At 42.3% G+C, this 18745-nt stretch overlaps 1 protein-coding gene across 2 annotated transcripts; it reads left to right on the top strand.

Moving 5' to 3' along the window:
- The first annotated feature begins 1328 nt into the window (after positions 1-1328).
- On the top strand, positions 1329-14132 carry LOC307024274 (uncharacterized protein). Of its 2 annotated transcripts, XM_079658281.1 has the most exons (12): positions 1329-1484; positions 1598-1796; positions 7432-7510; positions 7982-8293; positions 9312-9425; positions 9580-9695; positions 9795-9903; positions 10141-10277; positions 10412-12057; positions 12135-12220; positions 12333-12416; positions 13777-14132. In XM_079658281.1, exons 2-11 carry the CDS (start codon positions 1714-1716, stop codon positions 12339-12341), a joined length of 2691 nt encoding a protein of 896 aa, XP_079514407.1. In that variant the 5' UTR covers positions 1329-1484; positions 1598-1713; the 3' UTR covers positions 12342-12416; positions 13777-14132. The 2 variants fall into 2 exon arrangements, with proteins under 2 accessions (XP_079514407.1, XP_079514408.1); XM_079658282.1 differs by lacking the exons at positions 1329-1484; positions 1598-1796 and adding an exon at positions 5924-7346.
- The last annotated feature ends 4613 nt before the right edge of the window (positions 14133-18745 follow it).

The raw sequence follows: 18745 nt of genomic DNA, 5'->3' as shown, positions 1-18745 counted from the left end.
ACCTTTCTTAACTGTCAATGCTGCAAAGTCATACCTCCAGTGTATGATTCTATCCCACATTGAATACTGTTTTACAAACTGGTCGTTTGCTTGTGCCACAAACCTGAAACCGAGCAGCTGTACAAGAGAGCTATCATTTAAAAGTTTGTGTTTTTTATATAAATGTTTACATGGACTGAAACACTAGGCCAGAAACCAGAGGAGACTGTGAAATCCACCGTAGACGGACCACTTTTGGACAAAATGTCCTCTCCATTAAAGGCAGCTCATTCTGGAATAGCCTCCCAACTGAGATACGGGATTGTCCCACTCTCAATAGTTTTAAAGGTCAACTCAAAGAATGGTTGAGAAACAAACAGACGTGTAATCACTGCTAAATGCACTTTTATACAGGGGTATCTACTCTTGAACTTTATGTAGCACTTTTATCTTATCTTGCACTTTATATACCATAGCTGCTACATTGTACTGCCATGGTAAATGCTTGTATGGTGCTCATGCTCTTCCTGCATATCAAGTATTTATTTTTGCTATGTCATGTTCTTGTATGTTGTATGTGAGGGGACTGCGGATGGAAATTAGCTTAAAGCTAAAATCCGGCTCATTTACGCTTGTAAGCATTGTTTTGTTTGAAAGTGTTCATCGATGTGCACTGTCCGGGTTCAAATAAACGATTAAATAAAATAAATAAAGCACAGTATCTAAGGGTTAATATAGATGGATCAGAGGATGCAGGGAGTGGGAAAGTGCATTTGGATTAACCATTACCTAATGAAACATTTCGATCAGATTTGAGAATTCAGAGTATTACATGGTCACTACGGTGGGTAGAGTACAATAAACCAGACACATCAAACATGCAGTCACTCAATAAGAGAACTTCAACAAGTTTGCCAAAAATGTACTGCTGCACAGGAAACTGTCCTACAATATGGTCTCTCAGAAAAGTTGTAGTGGCGGAATAAATGGGAAACAAAAAAGACTAATGTGAGTGAGTAGAATCTGGGAAGTAAGAAATGTCCTCATCCAAGGAGGAAGCTGTTAAAAGCCAAAAGCAACTCTGTGCAAACTACTTAACCCGGATCATTGGACTAAAATTAAGAAACTGATGTTATATATATATACTGTTGGTTAATTTATCATTTTAACAAACGTATTTTCACCATATTTATAGTGATCTAATATAGAGTGTATATATATATATATATATATATATATATATATATATTATATATATATATACACAAACATGTACACAAACTATATATAGACACTCTGTATTAGATCAGTATAAATATGGTGAAAATAGGTTCGTTAAAATGATAGATTAACCAACAGTAGCCCTAGAGGGCAGCAATACACCATTGCATTGTACAGTCTGCCGAATAGAAAGAAGAAGAAGAGCTGAGTCCGTGACGTCAGTAGAAAACACGGAAGTAGAGGTGAAAGATGCTCCACGGGACGATTGAGTGATGGCATGAGTGGTAATTCATTCACTAAACTTGAATATATTTGGCACGTTAGGCCTGAACATAAACGTTATTTGGGACACCTGTCAAAGACTAACAAAGCTTCGTTTTGTTTTGTTATTTTATAGGCGCAAGTTAGTTTTTCCTTCCATATCTCCTGACCAGATGGTGATAACCTCGGTTATGTTTGCCATTTAACTATTTCCACAAGAACACACAACTATCTTATGACGAGCGAAATAAAATGGCTTTCGCAAACCTGTTCTCGAGACTCTCTGCCGTGGAAGAGGATGACAGGAGCCCTGCTCAGCAAAACTTTACTCACAGGTATTTGGACAAGGGCCTGGCTCATTTCGTGGCATCTGAAGGCAGTGGAAAGTACTTCCGGCATCTGCCACAGAGGCCACTACTCCGTGGCCTCTGTGGCAAGTACTTCCGGCATATGCCACAACTTGCCGAGGCATCTGCCGCTGCTCAACGGGAGTTGCCACAAGATGCCAGGGTAAGATAAGGTTTACTGTAGCTGCCACTCGCCTTCCGTGTCAAATGCTGCTATTTAAACCCGTATTTATAGTGTAAAATCTCGCTGTTTAGGCATGACTTTATCGAACTGATCTGTACACAGGACTGATGTGTGATCTCTATTTTTCAAAAAGATTATACATGATCATTTCTATTCAATTTGACTTGGAGCATGGTTTGCTAAAATAAACAAACGTGCTATATTTATGATGAAATATTGGCGAGTGAGGGTTGCAACGCCCTTGGCAATTGTCGCTTCTTGAGGGGAGTTTCCACTGCTTGCTACGATAAACCAGGTGTATTTTGACTAGTAAAGACAAATAATTAACAAATAAATATCTGTATTGAGACAGCAACGTGTACACTGGTGTTATTAGACTTGGCTACAGACTTAGGGCAGCTGTAGCTGATTGCAGTTGCCACTGCTAGTGAGATGCTAAGGTTTACTTTATAAATTCAGGGTGTCCGCGGGGTCTTAAAAAGTATTAAAAGTTGATAAATCAATTTAGCGAAAATTAAGGCTATTAAAAAGTATTAAACGGCATTTTCCAAGGTATTAAGAAGTCCCACAGCAACGACAACATGAAACACCCTTTAATTTACTGAAACCACATGTCGGGGAACCCCCTCAAGGAGGCCCCATGCATAGCGCGCCGTAAAATGCTGCTTCTTATTTTAAGTTTCATTGCCTTGCTCCGCTCTGTGAGCATATGCATACACAACGCTCTCGGGGTCCAACGGCTCCGTGTGTAAGCCCTATATGATCATTTTCTGATAACGATGAAATAGCCCGCCTCCCTCTCCCCACGTCTCCAGCTGCTGCTGGGCTGTCAGAAGAGGGGGAGGAAAAGAGAGGCAGGCACCGTTTATTAAATATTATTATACAGAGAACAGAGTCGTTATCAATTTGTTTTAAAGCTCAATAAATAACAAAGAAGACCTCTGATCGGCACTTTTCTAATTTTGTACGGAAGATTTAAACTTTAACGGACATGTTGACCGGCGGAACATTTTTTTTAACGGAGTTCTGCCGCACGGTTCCCTCGTCCCTTGGAAGAGGCCGAGAGGTGGGTGTTTTTCATCAGCTGGTGGACTACCTGAGAGATATACAGCAGGAGAACACGCCGTCCACCGCGGAGAATAAACAGAAGGGCAACCATGGCAACTAGGGGTGCACCGAATGGGAAATTCTTGGCCGAAACGGATACCGAAAATAGGAAACAGTTGGCCGAAAACCGAATGCCGAAAGGCCGAAAATGATTAATAGAAATATATATATATATATATATATATATATATATATATATATATATATATATATAATGTATACATTTTTTACCAATGTTGTTCAGCTACCTGAATATGGAAAAAGACATGATTATGGCAAAACTTAACTTAAATAATAATCACTATTATGGGTCCATAAAACATTTATTCAGCACTTTTGAATGCATACAGTACACTAATTCCAAGTCAAGTGCATTTTCTTTTCTCTGTAGGATAACTACAACAAAGTGCATTCAGAGCAAAGCGAAGGTGCTTTAAAACTGCATAAACATCTAGGCCAGTAGGCCTACAACAAAATAGTATAAATAAAGACTGTAACAGCCAGGCCTTCAACAACAACAAATGCACCTATAAGTGCATGCATACAAATGTGCAAACTGGATAAATCCACACTATTTACAAATGAAATTACAATTCAATTTCAAGAATCTGTAAATAAGGCTGTCTGTCCTCATAAGCAAAGTAGTAAACATTGTATAAAGATACATAAAGTGAAAACTGGATACAAAATCCACAATCAATTACAAATTAAATTACAATTTCAAGAATCTGCAAATAAGGTGGTTTGTCCTCATGAGCAATGTAAACAACATTGTATCATTTAGATACCGAAAGTACAATATATTGAACACTGTGCTGCTGTCATTTCCCCCTAATGATAACCTGAGATGCTGAATTATAACTCACAATGAAAATTGTTCAGGAAAGTGGGTATAGAGTAGACATGTAGAACTAGATAAGCTTATGATAAGCCAGCCTTGTCTACTTATTAAGGAAAAGTGGGAGGTTCTTTTTAATGAACATTAGCTTCTCTGCTTTATCAGCCATAAGTCTGTTCCTCTTCTCATCAAGCACATGAGAGGCAGCGCTGAACAGTCTCTCGCTGTCAGTGCTTGTGATTTGATCTTACTCCGCATATTTGTCCGGGTGTTTTGATTTCAAGTGGTGGAGTAATCCCGAAGTGGTGAAAGTCTTTGCAGTTACACCCCCTCGAGAAATGTCAGCTGAACATGTTTTACAAATCGCAATCCGCGCCTCTTTCTCTGATATTTTTAAATATCTCCAAGCGCCAGACATGTTGGCTGTGAGCCAGCCGCGAGCATGGTCGTGCGCCGTGCCCTTTCGGCCGAAAGCCGAAAGGGCCTTTTTAACCATTTTCGGCCGATAATTTTTGGCGGCCGAATATTCGGTGCATCCCTAATGGCAACCATGCTCCGGGGTCTTCTTCGCTGCTTTTGGTGTATTTTCTGGCGGCAGCAGCGCCACTTACAGGCCTGGCATATGTACTACAGCGTTTCCAGCATTTCCAGCGGTCTAGTGTGAACGGATACATTAATGAATCGAATGCGTGTGAACGGAAGACTTTTTTGCGTTTGCGTATGCGTTTCACCGTATGCGTCCTCGTGGGGCCGGGATCTAAGCCAAACTATATCCGGTCACAGAGATCTGCTATATTAAAGTAAAGTCAACACATATCGACCCTAATATAGTCTATATTAAGAACGAGAAAAATCTTAACATATATATGTTTTTTTGTAAACATATGACAAATGTGTGAGGGTGATGACGTCAGAGCATCGTCCTATGTGCCAGGGCTTAGCCCCGGACAGCCCCAGCCCAATTTAACCCCTGGGTATTTGTGAGGGAGCGATGAAGCTGACCAAAGTTTAATATATTTCATAGTTCAAAGTTTTGTCAATTGTTTTGTTTATTGGTCAAATACTGGTTTCTAATGGTTTCTGAGGAGTTTTACTGGAATGAAAGAGCACAGAGTACAGAAGCAACAAAGCAGCATACTGCATTAAACCTGACCTTCACAGAGAGGTTGAAGTTCATATGGAGAGGAGGCTTCAGTAGTCTGTCTGTACTCTGTTTAGTTGTGCTATCTTACAATCAATATAGTGAATGTGAGGTAAAGTGTGTAGCCAATGTAGCCGGTTAGAACTCAAAGTTGCGATGAGGTCTTAAAATGTATGGAAAGGGTCTTAAAAAAGGTCTTAAAAGGTATTAAATTTGACCTCAGGATTCCTGCATATACCCTGAAATTAGGCAAAGGACAGTTATATTTGCCCCATGCCTTCAGCAGCAGCAGGCCATTCACTTTGATTTTATCCTGTTATGAAATGTCATCATTTCGAAAATAAAGAAATGCTAGATAAACGTTATCTTGCACGTTTTATCGAACCATCTCTGTTTCTAACTTTATTTAAAAAGAGATCTCTCTCTCATCTGCGTGCGGGGGCGGGGTCTCACAGACATGCTTCTGCGCTGTGCACATAGTTCTGCCGGTAATGAATATTACATTTTGTGAGGAAACTTTTCCACCAATAATTCCAATAAGTATTCCAAAATGTATTCACTTCAGATTTACGAAAGTAACTGTAATCAAATTAGTTGTTTTTCAAATGTAACGCAAGCTGAATACAGTTAGGCTACTTGATTTTTGTATTCTGATTACGTAACGCCGTTACATGTATTCCGTTACAACCCAACCCTGTGTACAGATCATCAGTCCTGTGTACAGATCAGTTCGATAAAGTCATGCCTAAACAGCGAGATTTTACACGATAAATAGGGGTTTAAATAGCAGCATTTGCCACGGAAGGCGAGTGGCAGCTATACTAAGCCTTCTCTTACCCTGGCATCTTGTGGCAACTCCCGTTGAGCAGCGGCAGATGCCTCGGCAAGTTGTGGCATCTGTGGCATATGCCGGAAGTACTTGCCACAGATACCACAGAGTAGCGGCCTTTGTGGCAGTTGCCGGAAGTACTTTCCACTGCCTGCAGATGCCACGAAATGCGCTTGCTGTCTCTTTGGATTTGAAACGATAGTTAGCCTTTAGCGTGATATGTTTTTAATGACGCAGATGGTTTTAATCATAGATATATATAAACACTAGATGGCTCAAGGGGGAGTTGCCAGCGTAGCTCACCGGTGGCCATCTTGCCACAGTCAACAACTACTGCTACAGCTGTTGTAAGGTCGGTGATCTGCACAGAAATACTCTTAAAGGTGGGGTAGGTAATTTTGGAGAAACCAGCTCGAGTGCACTAGGATTTGAAAATACACAACCGGAAAAAATCTGCCACTTCCTTACAGAGCCCCTCCTCCAACACACACGAACGCGCACATGACCAATGAGGGCACGAGATAAGTTTGTGCACAGATGGAAGGCTGACAGGCAGGTAGGCCATCCAGTTATTTTAGCCGGGCCGGCTAAAATGTTTGGTCGTGCTTTTTACAGTACTACGGCTTCCACAGATGAAATTTTTTTATGGATTTTTTGTCAAAGCACATATTCACATATATATACATATATATATATATATATATATATATATATTCATTGCTATCGGGATGTTAAGAGTATTCCATGGAATACAACAAAAAGTATATCTCGAGCCGGTTTCTCAAACTTACCCACCCCACCTTTAACTCGCTGAAATGAAAGATTTACAAACGGTTTGGTTTATTATAAACGTTATTAACATGGCTATGATACAGGAGACAACAAGTTCATGATTATAATTATAAGTATGCAGTATCATAACTACATCTTTGATGTTTATAACAAACTAAACCGGTTGAAAATTGAGCAATCTACGGTTATTTCAATAGTGCACCATAGACATAATGGGTGTTTCTCAATCACGAGTAAAGCTGCTGCAGAGCCACTATTTCAAGCATAGTATGTCATCGAGTGCCGCCAAAGTACAATTCCAATCTCCAGAATACTTGGAAATCTACCGAGCCCGGCGTACTTCGTTTAGAGAAATGTCGAGGCTGCACATGAGCACGGACCAATTTCCCCAAATCTGTGGCGGAAAAGGTAAGGCGGGGCCTCTCATATAACGCACACCTGCATACTTGCTCGCCTGTTCCACTCTTCGTTTTCCAAAAGTCAGGAAGTATTCTTGCCTCGCTTCTGAAGCAAGATGCTCGGCAGACATGTGCTACCAAGCAAGCGTACTTGCGATTGAGAAACACCCAATGTTATGAATGAGCGAGCTGCCTGTGGCAAGATGGCCGCCATGTGGCAACCTCGGTCTCCATTGGCCAGCAGCGCGGGTGAGTCATCTACTGTTTATATATATCTATGGTTTTAATGGCCTAAATCTACATACTTATTACAAACACATTTTGTTTTTTACAGGAACGAGCCTGAGAATGGAAAACGAGGCAATGCAAGAAAGAGGAAACCCCAGAGTGAGCAGACTTGCCCCAATAAAAAGGTCAGATGAACTTGAACTATATAATTTTTAAAAGTTTGTAGATTTTCTTTTCTTTCAAGCAAATGTTAAGTGAAAAGTAAAAACAAAAGATGTCTGCATTGAATCAATAAGATGAGTTGCTTTTATAAAAAATGAAGAAATAGTATTTTTCTATTATGCTGGAAAGTTAAAAAAAATTCCTAATTGTTATGGTTTATATCAAGAAACCCATTACGACGTAAACTAAATCTAGGTTTACTTTTATATAAGGGATTTGTTTCTAAATTAAATGTAAAAAATAGATGTAAAAGTTGAATAATTCAGACAACTTTATTCAGTGTTCCTTTACTGACATTGTGTACAGAGCTAAATAAAAGTAACACCTCCCAGTGTTGGACAATCATACAGCTGCTCATGAACCGGAGCAGTTTGAAGTTTTAAATAATCTTAAAATATTAACCCTTATAATATTTTGGCATTTTCTTTCTACAGAAGCAATTTCACCAAGCCCAGACAACCAGAGGCAATAATGCATCATCCTTCAGAGGCGGAGGCGTCAAGGCCATGCACCACCATATGCAAAACACTCAGAGTGAACACACAATCATCAAGGGTCAGAACTACAGAACTAAAAATAACCATAATGGGACCCAGCAGCAGCAGCAGCAGCAGAACCCGGAGAGGCAGATAAATCAGCATCAGCAGAGGGACAGATGGACCCCTGCTAACAGAGGTGGGGGCCATCAGTCTAGACCTGCCTGGGGAAGAGGTAGAGGAGACCGTAAATCTAAAAGCACCAAGCAGGTAAGCTTGACTGTGTCCATCAAGATAGATTGTATCCATCACCAGCCTGTCATCTGAAGCTGCTTGAATTGCATTCAGCCCCTGCTTACATCCCAAAATCCATATTTTTCCTCTTACCTATAGTAGTAGATTTGAGACTCAACTGCCCACCGTATCATTCTGCAGAATGAAGCATGCATCTCCTCATGGATGCGAGTTGAAAAACGTGGTTATTTGTTTTCTTGCTTGGAGCGCCACAAGACAAGTGCTATCTAGTCCCACTAAATCAAAGAGAAGGAAGACATCTCTCGGCTGATATCTCCAAAACTCAGCAATTTACACAAAACAATGTATTAATAAATAGCCCTGCAGGTAAGAGGGGAAATAGATTTTTGTTTTTTTTGGGGCTAATTTTCCCTTTTTAAAGACTTTTCTTCATCAAATAACAAATGGACATGGGTTCATTATGCTTTTGGCACTTAAGGAATGTGTTTTAAGGTGACTGGTGACTTACCTAAAAATAGCATGACATTTAGGAATGCCTTTCTTTGGCTTTTGAACTGCCCACATTTTTATTTAATTGAAAGGTTACCAGTTATGACACAAAAGCCTGAGGGCATACAAAGTCCCACAAACCAGGTCTCATTATAATAACACTAAACTTTCTTTATAAATCAGAAACCTGTGCTGTTGGAAGAGGTCTAACATTTCAAATTATTTGTATACTGATTGAAGTCCTCTAAAGCAACTTCATATGTGAGACACTTCTAATTTAGACAAACAATCCACCAAATGTAAGTTATTAACTAACTTCTTCTAACAAAAGCTCAACATGCCAATTAAAAGGCAAGGCAAGTATATTAATACCGTACATTTCAACACAAGGCAATGTTGCAATTCAAGCTCAGATCAAATAAGAGAATAGAATAACGTATACAAAACAATAATTCAAGTTACAAAAGTATGTTAGGGTGGCAATAATGTTCCCTTGGCAACATATTTACTATAATCTTATTGCAACACTCATCTTTCCTCTCAGGAGGTCCAAGTGCAACGTCCGAGGTTCATGACTGAGGAGTTCAAGGACCAGAATGCTTTGCTGGTGAACGGGCGCTTAGTTTGTCGACATTTCCTCCAAGGAAGGTGCATCAAGGCAGGTTATGTTGACTCTGTACAAAAATATACACATTTTGATTGATAAGATACAGAAATGACTTGCAGAAGATGGCAAAACGTTTCATTCCTCCGGACTTTATTGGTTGCCCTTATAATATTTACTGCAATGTCCTTCCCTTTACTGCACACAGGAGGACACCTGTCAGCTGGAACACATTAAGGGTTACAATGATCTCATCAAAGAAGTGTGCAAATTCTACATTATAGGATTCTGCCAAAAAGGAGAGAGCTGCCCATACATGCATGATATCCTTTGGTTGATAATCTGTACATACCTTTCATAAACATATAATATATTGTACTGCTATTTGTTTAATATTTGACATTTCCTTTACTAAGCTGCACAGTCCTTCCCCTGCAAGTTCTTCCACAGAAGAGGACAATGTTCTAAAGGAGCAGACTGCAAGTTCTCCCATGAGCCTCTTAATGACATCACAACCAAACTGTTGGATGAGGTGTGTAATTCATTATGAACTACCTTAAAAAAGTTAAAATCACTCATAAACAATTCTAATTATTTTATAATATAGCACTTTAAACTACTGTGCTATAAAAAAATGCATTCAAAGTATTGTTAATGTGTATTATAGACAGGGGACTCACAAAGTGTTACCAAATGTTCTTAAATGGTTTCATATGGAGATTGCTTTGTGCTGAAGACTGATGTGTGTTTTTGTTTCTTCTCACTACAGGCATTACAAAAGCAAAAGGACCTCATTGAACTAACAAAACAATCTGAACAGGATTCTTTGCGACTGCCAGAGAACACAGATGAGTCAGAAAGGATAGAAGCAGACAAGACCCCCGATATACCCCTGCAACCACTCAGGTATGCACATACAAGCTCGACCCTTTCATTTAGATTCTGTTAATAAATCGGTGTAATTCCTGCACAGAAATGTATCTAATCAATCAATACAATTAACATTTAGCTGCTGGTATGCTGATGTTTTTTCTTTTCAGGCCTGTCTTTTACAACAGCACAGAAGCCAATACCGAGAAGGAAACCACGCTATGTGCGACTGAAGCACTGGCTGATGAGGCAGCTGTTCCACCACGTGCACCAGAAGATGCCCAACATCAACCCCCCCAGTCAAGTCATCTTAATCCTGTGGAACCAGTCTGTTATTCAGTGGAAGCCGTTCTTGGACCTCAATTGTTCAAACCTTTCCCTCGCCTCTTTACAACTCCTGGATGTGAAGAATTTGGCACTTCAGGCTCTGCAAACCCAAAGGAAGTTCCTTACTCTGTGAATGCTATTCTCAGGTCCTTTAAATCAACCCTTCCTATTGTACAAACTGTATCCTACACCCCAAAAACCGAAGGTGATGAGATCGCTTATCCTCTGCTAAACTCAGAAACTCCAAATAAGAAGGTCTTGTATTCAGAAAATACAAGAAATGAATTGAACAAATCTGAAATGCTCAAGAGCCTCAAAGTGCACACTGGCCTGGTTTCCAAGACCTGCCCTAGTCTTACTCCGGCCTACAGGGACTACACGAAGCAAAGTGACTTTCAGCAAGAATCTCTGAAACCTGCTCCCAGAACTGCTCATGAAGTCAAGTTGGGCTTGCTGCATACTTCTGTCACTGTGGCAAAGAAGTCCTCCGAAAACAAAGATGTGAGAGGGAGCATGCACCTGCATGCCGATATGACAAGCTCCATTAACTGTAAGAGTGAAGGTGGAAGCACTACTTACAGAAGCATTTTGCCAAGACCCCCTAATAAGACTACTCCCAAACAGCCTACGCAGTTGAGGCCAAATATCTCTGTTCTAACGGTTGACCCACAAGCCTCAGTAAAGCCTTCTCCCTCTTCAAGCTTCACCAAATTTAAAGGTGGAGCTGCTGCTGCTACAGTACAACCTGTCACCGGCTCCATTAATACAACTGATCCTACAAACTCTGTCAGTCGTCATTCTTTAGCCAAACAACCCACTGAGATGCCCCCGCCCTTCAAAAACACACAGTCTGGCCTCAAACGTGGCACGCAGGAGCATCGTTCAACTGAAATCACAGCCGAGTGCAGCAGTAAAATGACACATAGCACTGATTTGGACGTTGGATGTAAAAAGACCCTGAGAAGACCCTTTCATAGCCTTTTCGCAAGCCCAATCACTGACACTCTGCAGCACATAGACGATTCTGTAAGAACATCCTCTTGTCCTCCATCTTCCCCCCCAGAGTCTGCAGATCGCACAAGTGATCATGTTAAAAGTGCGCTTGAGACGGACAACGCCTCTGCCAGGTCCTTCCTCAGCCTGTTTGCTGCCCCCCTCAGTGCTGCTCCTAACCCATGCATGCAGCCTCAGACAGAGGATTTAAAGACTTCCTCTGGTCCGCAACAGTCAATTAATAATGAAACGAACTCCAAAGAAAGCACTTCTAAATTAGAGAAACATCTGCCACACCAGGTTATAAATGCTCTCAAAGAACTCGCTCATGTTCCAAGATCACCCAATTTGTCACCTAATCCTAAATTAGAAAATAAAGACAGTTCCTTGGCTCATGTTGATCAGCCTACGAAGCAGAAGCTGGTTCCTGTCCGTGGCGTTGTGTCTGATTCAACCCATGCTCATCAGCAGCTGCCTGACATCTCATCCCACAAAGGTAAGGACACTGCTTTTAAATTGTATTGTGAAATTATAATTTGCCATTGATTATGTGGTCTTGGTGTCATATTTTAGGATCTGCTGTAGCATCCACTGCAAATTCCGTTCTTAAGAATCTCTTTCTTAGCCTAAGCCCGTACCAACAGGATGCAGAGCAACAGGTATGCTTTTCATTTATTCCTGATTAAGACATTTATATAACTATTCATACATATAAATGTTTAAATCCAGGTAGAATACAAAAATAATCCCTAATTGTTTTTCTTGCTTAAGGGAGAGTGAAAAGATGGATAAAACGGTCAAGGGGTGTGTCTTTGTGAAGCAACTGTTATTGAAAAAGAAGGTAGACATTTGAATGTAAGTACTGTATGGGGAATCCTTTTGTACACATGGCACATCCAATGGTTCCCTTTATTCCACTTTTTTACTTTGATCACTTACTTTTTTATCATAATATCAAATGTTGACAGTTGCTGTATATTTGATTATTTATCGTCATATCCTGTGAAGACACCAAAACCAACAATGTGTCAGTCTGTATTTTACAGCGTTACACCTTATCTGTGGATCTCTGCCCAAAGCCTATTGGTTGCTACTGAAGAGGTCAAATCTCAGAATCAGAATACCTTTATTAGTCCCACAGAGGGGGAATTTGCAGCGTTACAGCAGGAACAATATGCAACAACACAACAATATGCTAAAAAAGTACTAAGTTATAATATGATAAACAATATGCTAACAAAAGATAAAAAGTTACATAATTTTCAAAAATACAGATCAAATCTACAAATCAAATCCTGTAGCAGTTCTTAGGATTTAGCAGCCCGGTATATATTACAGTGATTAAAGATGGCATATGTATATAAAGTATATATTGCACATAAAGCACATAGTTTGACGGTATTTAACAGCAGCAAGTTACACAATCTACAAAATACAAGATACATACCTTGTAACAGTAACAAGGGTTTAGCAGCCAGGTATAAATTACACAGTTATTAACGGCATATATATATATTGATTGATTTAGTGGTCAGGTATAAATTACACAGTTATAATGGCATATATATATTGCACATATAGCACATATTGCACAAAGTTGATTTGTATTTAGCAGCAAGGGGGTGTTGTTATAGTCTGTGTCGTGGTGTGTGTAGGAGGGTCTACTAGGGGCAGTGCTGGTTGTAAAGTCTGACCGCTGACCTTCCTTCCGAAGGACCTGCGGTAAATCTGGTCATAAATATGAAGTATAATTTAAAGCCGTGTTAAGTGCACGGCTCGATGGATGGCACTTTGGTCGGTTTACCATTTCAGTCCAACCAAGATATCAAAAGGCAACAGGATGGATTGCTATGTTACAGAAAATATTGTTGAAGGTTATCTTCTCAGAAAAAAAATAGGGGGGGGGGTGGGTGTGATGTATAACTTAAAATGAACTCCAGTGCTCAGGTTCTCTCTCACGTTACTGAAAAATTATAAAAAAACATCAGTGAGCAACCAAATGAAGCTCAAGGGCAAAACAAGACGTATTGGCATTTGGACACACACACAATATGTTTTAGTAAGATCACTTACTTTGGTTTGGGTTATTTCCATTGGACATAATTAGACTGTCGGGTTCTTCAGTCAGAGTTGTGTTGTATCCTTCCATTCTTTGGATAGTGTACCACTCTTTGTGCCTCCTGCTTTCATGTTATTGTTTCTATTTCCGTCTCAGACTCCCAGTCCAACAGTCCACTGAGAACTCTAATGCACACTCATCAGACCTCCAGCCATTAATTCCAACATCGACTTGTAGACCAAGACGGAAGAAGGAAGGAGAATGGTTCAATGTTGATGTGTTTCCCAAATCACCCAAGGACTTTCTAAGGCTCCACTGTTTCTGACATTAATGTTGGAATACTGTTCTGTGAAACCACACTTATAATATTGATTAATCATGCCTTGTGGTCCGTAATGAGGACATTAATTTCAACCTTTTTTTTAATCTTTTGTATTTTGTTGCATTCTTTAACTTATTTGTTGTGCACCGTCAAAACTGTAATAATTGAACATTAAAATATTTTAAGCATGTTTAAGTCTTTGTTCTCTTGTGTACAAAAACAAAATATGAATCCGATAAACTGACCGCTGTGTCCTAGAAAACAAAAGTAAAATATTCCAGAGGTGCTGCATGAATACACTTTTAAGAATGAAAAATGTGCCTTCTGTAGTGTATTATAATACCCCAAATTAATGGCACATTCTGCAAAACAATGTAGAATGTATGAAGAACTTTTAACATTTTTTAATTGGTTGACAACACAGAGATTTATATAACAAATTATAAACAACTCTATGTTAAAGCAGCAGTGAGGTTATAGATAATAACTAACTCCTCCCTTTCCAAGTGTCTGAGAACTTCGGTGGCCTAAGGCAGTGGTTCCCAACCTGGGGGGCGCCAGGCCTCAGATATATCATATTTAGACTTTTTTTTTATACATATAATTGTAAAGCAATACATGATTGTCACTAAAAGCCTTGTCTCTACATTACAATAAAATATAAAAAATAATTGATTAATTAATTTGAATAACAATTCAAGTTAGTAGCTATTAAAGGCATAAAAAGACAGAAATGTATAATTCTTTCTTTAATAGAAATGTTTCTTCTGCGCGTAAAGTGTCCAAACCAGGCTTTTCTGGATAAACGGATTTTTAAAACAGTCATTGTCCATGCCGGTTTCAGTTGGATTATTTGTCACAGTTGCTCCGATCAGATCGGTCTCCTCCATTTTGTAGATTATTTACGATTTTTTAATCCACATAAACACATCGGCAAAATCCGGTTTACTTTGAGCATGTGTTTTAAACAGTTTAATCCCTTTATGAATTGTTTCCACTTCCGCCGTCCTTTAATTTCTTCATACAGCGGGAATCCAAATGAATTAATCCTGAGTCCAATAACCATCAAAGTTACCATATTGCTCCTTAAAGAGCTTACGAAATGAAGGACAACACTGTTCTTATTAGGATAATATATACTATTATTAATGGGAAATCATTTGTCATCAATGACAATATGCCCGCTGTATTTATAAATCGTGATTTATTACAACTTTCCATGCTCGTTTCCGATGTTACACGACCGCTCCGGACCAAACAGCTTTCACCGGTTAGTGACGTCACGCACGTCACGAGTAGAACACTTTTTGAATAATACACTAACTATATGGCTGATGTCGGACTCTGGCTCGGATATTTCGAAAGCATCGAGTGACAGTGAGTCGTCAATAGACTCGGTGCATTTTCAAGAAGAGGAGGATTTTATTGAAGAGGATGCCGGTGTGGTGGAATCAGATCATGCGGGCGAGTCTAACGTGGTGGAACCATACCAGTTTGAGCCACAGTATTCAAGTAGCGGTAGAGATACAGACGGGAGCGAAAATGGGGACGATGATCCTGGATTTGGCGGAGATCCGGTGCGGCAACAGAACTGAGGTTACCTACTGTAACCCCAGTTTCTATGAGTAAATGGCGCAGCCCTCTAAGGCTATCGCTATTGGGTAATCCCCCTGCGTCCCCGCGCAGCACTGAAACACTTGTAGTCCACGCCCACCCGCAAGGTGGGCCCCACCCTCGGGCCTCCTTCCGGTATAAATAGGAAGGTTGCCCGGCAATCTGCTCCCATACAACATAACTTTTCTTCAGCTATTCGTAGAGCCAGTGGGGCCCCGCACTTAGAGGGCTGCGCCATTTACTCATAGAAGCTGGGGTTACAGTAGGTAACCTCAGTTATATTTCGTATACGGCTTCGACCTCTAAGGCTATCGCTATTGGGTTAAGGGCGAAGCATGATTTAGTCTGCGCCCCACTGGGTCCGCCCGGCACTAGAAGCACAGACATACCTGCTCAATAACACCCCCCTGCCTGATGTGCCATGCGTAATGGCTCATCACCGTACCTGGAACATAGCAAAACATGCCTATCTTCCCGACGGGGTGAAGGCTGGGAACAATACATACCGGCCGCTGTGAGAAAGTAGAGACGAAAGTCCCACCTCGTCCTGCGATCGTAGTGGGGGAACAGCAGCTCTCTGCGTGTCAGACAGGTAGGAGAGCGCCCAGCTGGATCCCTGACGTCACTCACTCTGACCAGGCACTCCGTACAAAGTGTGTCAGAGGAAAAAGGAACATCCCTCCTATAAGAGGGGAAAAGGGCCGCTCTCCGCGTGCCGAGAGGCAGGAGAGAGGCGTACAGCTGGCTCCCTGACGTCACTCACTCCGACAGGACACCCAGTACAGGGTGTGTCAGAGAGGAATGGGAGACATCCCTCAAATAAAATTGAATAAACGAACAGGGGGAAGACCAAGATGCAGCCGTGCAAATATCTTCCACTCCACATTCCTCCGTGCAAAGCCGTGGAGGAGGAAATTCCTCTGGTGGAGTGCGCATTGACGTTCTCCGGGAGCTCCACCCCAGAGGAGACATGCCTGTGACACAGCCTCACACAACCTGTGTGACAGCCGCTGTGCAGACAGAGGTTGCCCGATCGAGCGCTCTCTATAATGCACAAACAGGCGCTGAGAATGGCTCAAGGCAGCCGTGCGCGCCACTAGCAAGACAGCGCGCGCACAGGACAGAGGAGATTTAGAAAATAGCGGGGGTAAAAACCACGCAAGACACTGTTCCTGGGATGACAGGAGTGTTTCTTGTATCCCATGGAACTGCTGGGGGGAGAGGCTTCTCTGTGAAGTGCCGTAATGGTCTTTCATGGTGACGAGCCACGCCATCGCTGCCGCTGCCCGTGAGGCAAAAGGGCTGCGAGGGAGTTTCCACACGCTGTCTTTCACTCCGTCTCTCCTCATGAGGCGCGTACACGCCCAGGGGATGAGAGGTGTGTGCATGCTGTCCACACGAGGCGTTATAACGGTGGTTATTATGACCGTGTGTAGGAGGCATATCTGGGACAGAGGAATGCCGCGAGTTCTGCAGTTTATAAACCAATAGGTTAAAACGGCAGGCTTCTGCAGCGAATGAACCACCTCTGGAGTGTCCCCCTGTTGGAAGAGACTCAGGGGGATCATCACGTGACCAGCTGACGCCAACGCCGAGCAGCTGCATCACGGAGAGGGCTGTGTGGGTTGTGACACGCCGGAGGAGAGCTGTCAGTTCTTCCCCTCACTGCCGCGAGAGTCGCGCTCTCATGCTGGCTGAGTTTAACTCCACTCCCAGATAAACGATTGTCTGAGAGGGAAGAGGACAGCTCTTCTTCCAATTTATTATGAAACCCAGGCTTTGACAGATGCGATACGAGATGTACCGTCTGTAAAGCGACTTCCTCCCTGGGGCGAGCCAGCAAATAGCAGGTCGTCCAGAGGAAACACACTCTCATCCCTCCTCTGTGTAGTGGCTCCAGCCTTCTCTACACAAATGCGAGGAGCCAGGAAATATCCGAATGGCAGACGATTGTCTGGTCTGTATTTCCCTGAATGGAAAACGCAGGAATTTCCTGTGTTTCGGGATGATGGGTACGTGGAAGTATGCATCCTTCAGGTGGAAGTGAACCAGTCGTCCTGGTGAAAACATTCCAGCACCTGTTTGATCGTCAGCATGTGGAATACTGACAGATCGAGGATGTCTCATTCCCCCAGTCTTTTTCGGGATTAGAAAAATAACGGGATTGAAAACCCCTGATTTTCCTTCCTTTGAGGAACCCTGGAAATATCCTCTTTCAACAGGAGTTCCAGCAGCTCGGATTGGAGCGCAAGACATAGCTTCTGGGAGGACAGGAGTGTTTCCTGTATCCCATTTAACTGTGGGGGGGGGGGGAGAGGCGAACTGCAGGACGTATCCTCTGCTGATCAGCCTGCTCATCCATCTGTCCATCAGACACACGCGCACTGCCACTCTGAGAAACACTCTAAGAGCGGGCGCACATGCTCGAGATGTTCTGTGGTCGTCATGGCAACGAGCCACGCCAGGGAGTCTCCACACGCTGCGTTTCACTCCGGCTCTCATCATGAGGCGTGTACACGCTCAGGGGATGAATGGAGGTGTGTGCAGTGCTGTCCACACGAGGCGTTATAACAGCGCTCATGGGTTTATTATGACCGTGTGTAGGAGGCGTATCTCGGACAGAGGAATGCCGCGAGCTCTGCAGGTTATTAACCGAGGTTAAAACCGGCAGGCTTCTGCAGCGAGCCCTGCTGTCTACTTAATCAACAGATTAGTGGCAGCCGGCTTAATTAGCGAGCTCTGCAGGTTATTAACCGATAGGTTAAAACCAGCAGGCTTCTTGCAGCGAGACCTGGCGCCGTGGCGCTGCGGGCGCTGCCGCTGGGGGCACTCAGCCTGGAATACTGCTCAGTCCCCCGTTCTGGCTTCTCTGTGATGCCATTGCCCTCGCCGCCACTGTGATGCGAAAGGGCTGCGAGGAAGCCTCCACACGCTGCGTTTCACTCCGACTCTCATCATGAGGCGCGTACACGCTCAGGGGATGGATGGAGGTGTGTGCAGTGCTGCCCACATGAGGCGTTATAACGGCGCTCATGGATTTATTAAGGCCGTGTGTATGAGGCGTATTTCGGACAGAGGAATGCCGCGTGGCAGCCGGCTTAATTAGCGAGCTCTGCAGTTAATTAACCGATAGGTTAAAACCAGCAGGATTCTGCAGCGCCGCCGCTGCCCGTGAGGCGAAAGGGCTGC

This window comes from Notothenia rossii, assembly GCF_949606895.1.
Source record: "Notothenia rossii genome assembly, chromosome: 1".
Classification (NCBI taxonomy): Eukaryota; Metazoa; Chordata; class Actinopteri; order Perciformes; family Nototheniidae; genus Notothenia; species Notothenia rossii.
The sequence above is the reverse complement of the archived record's forward strand: the minus strand, read 5'-3'. Positions and strand labels throughout refer to the sequence as shown.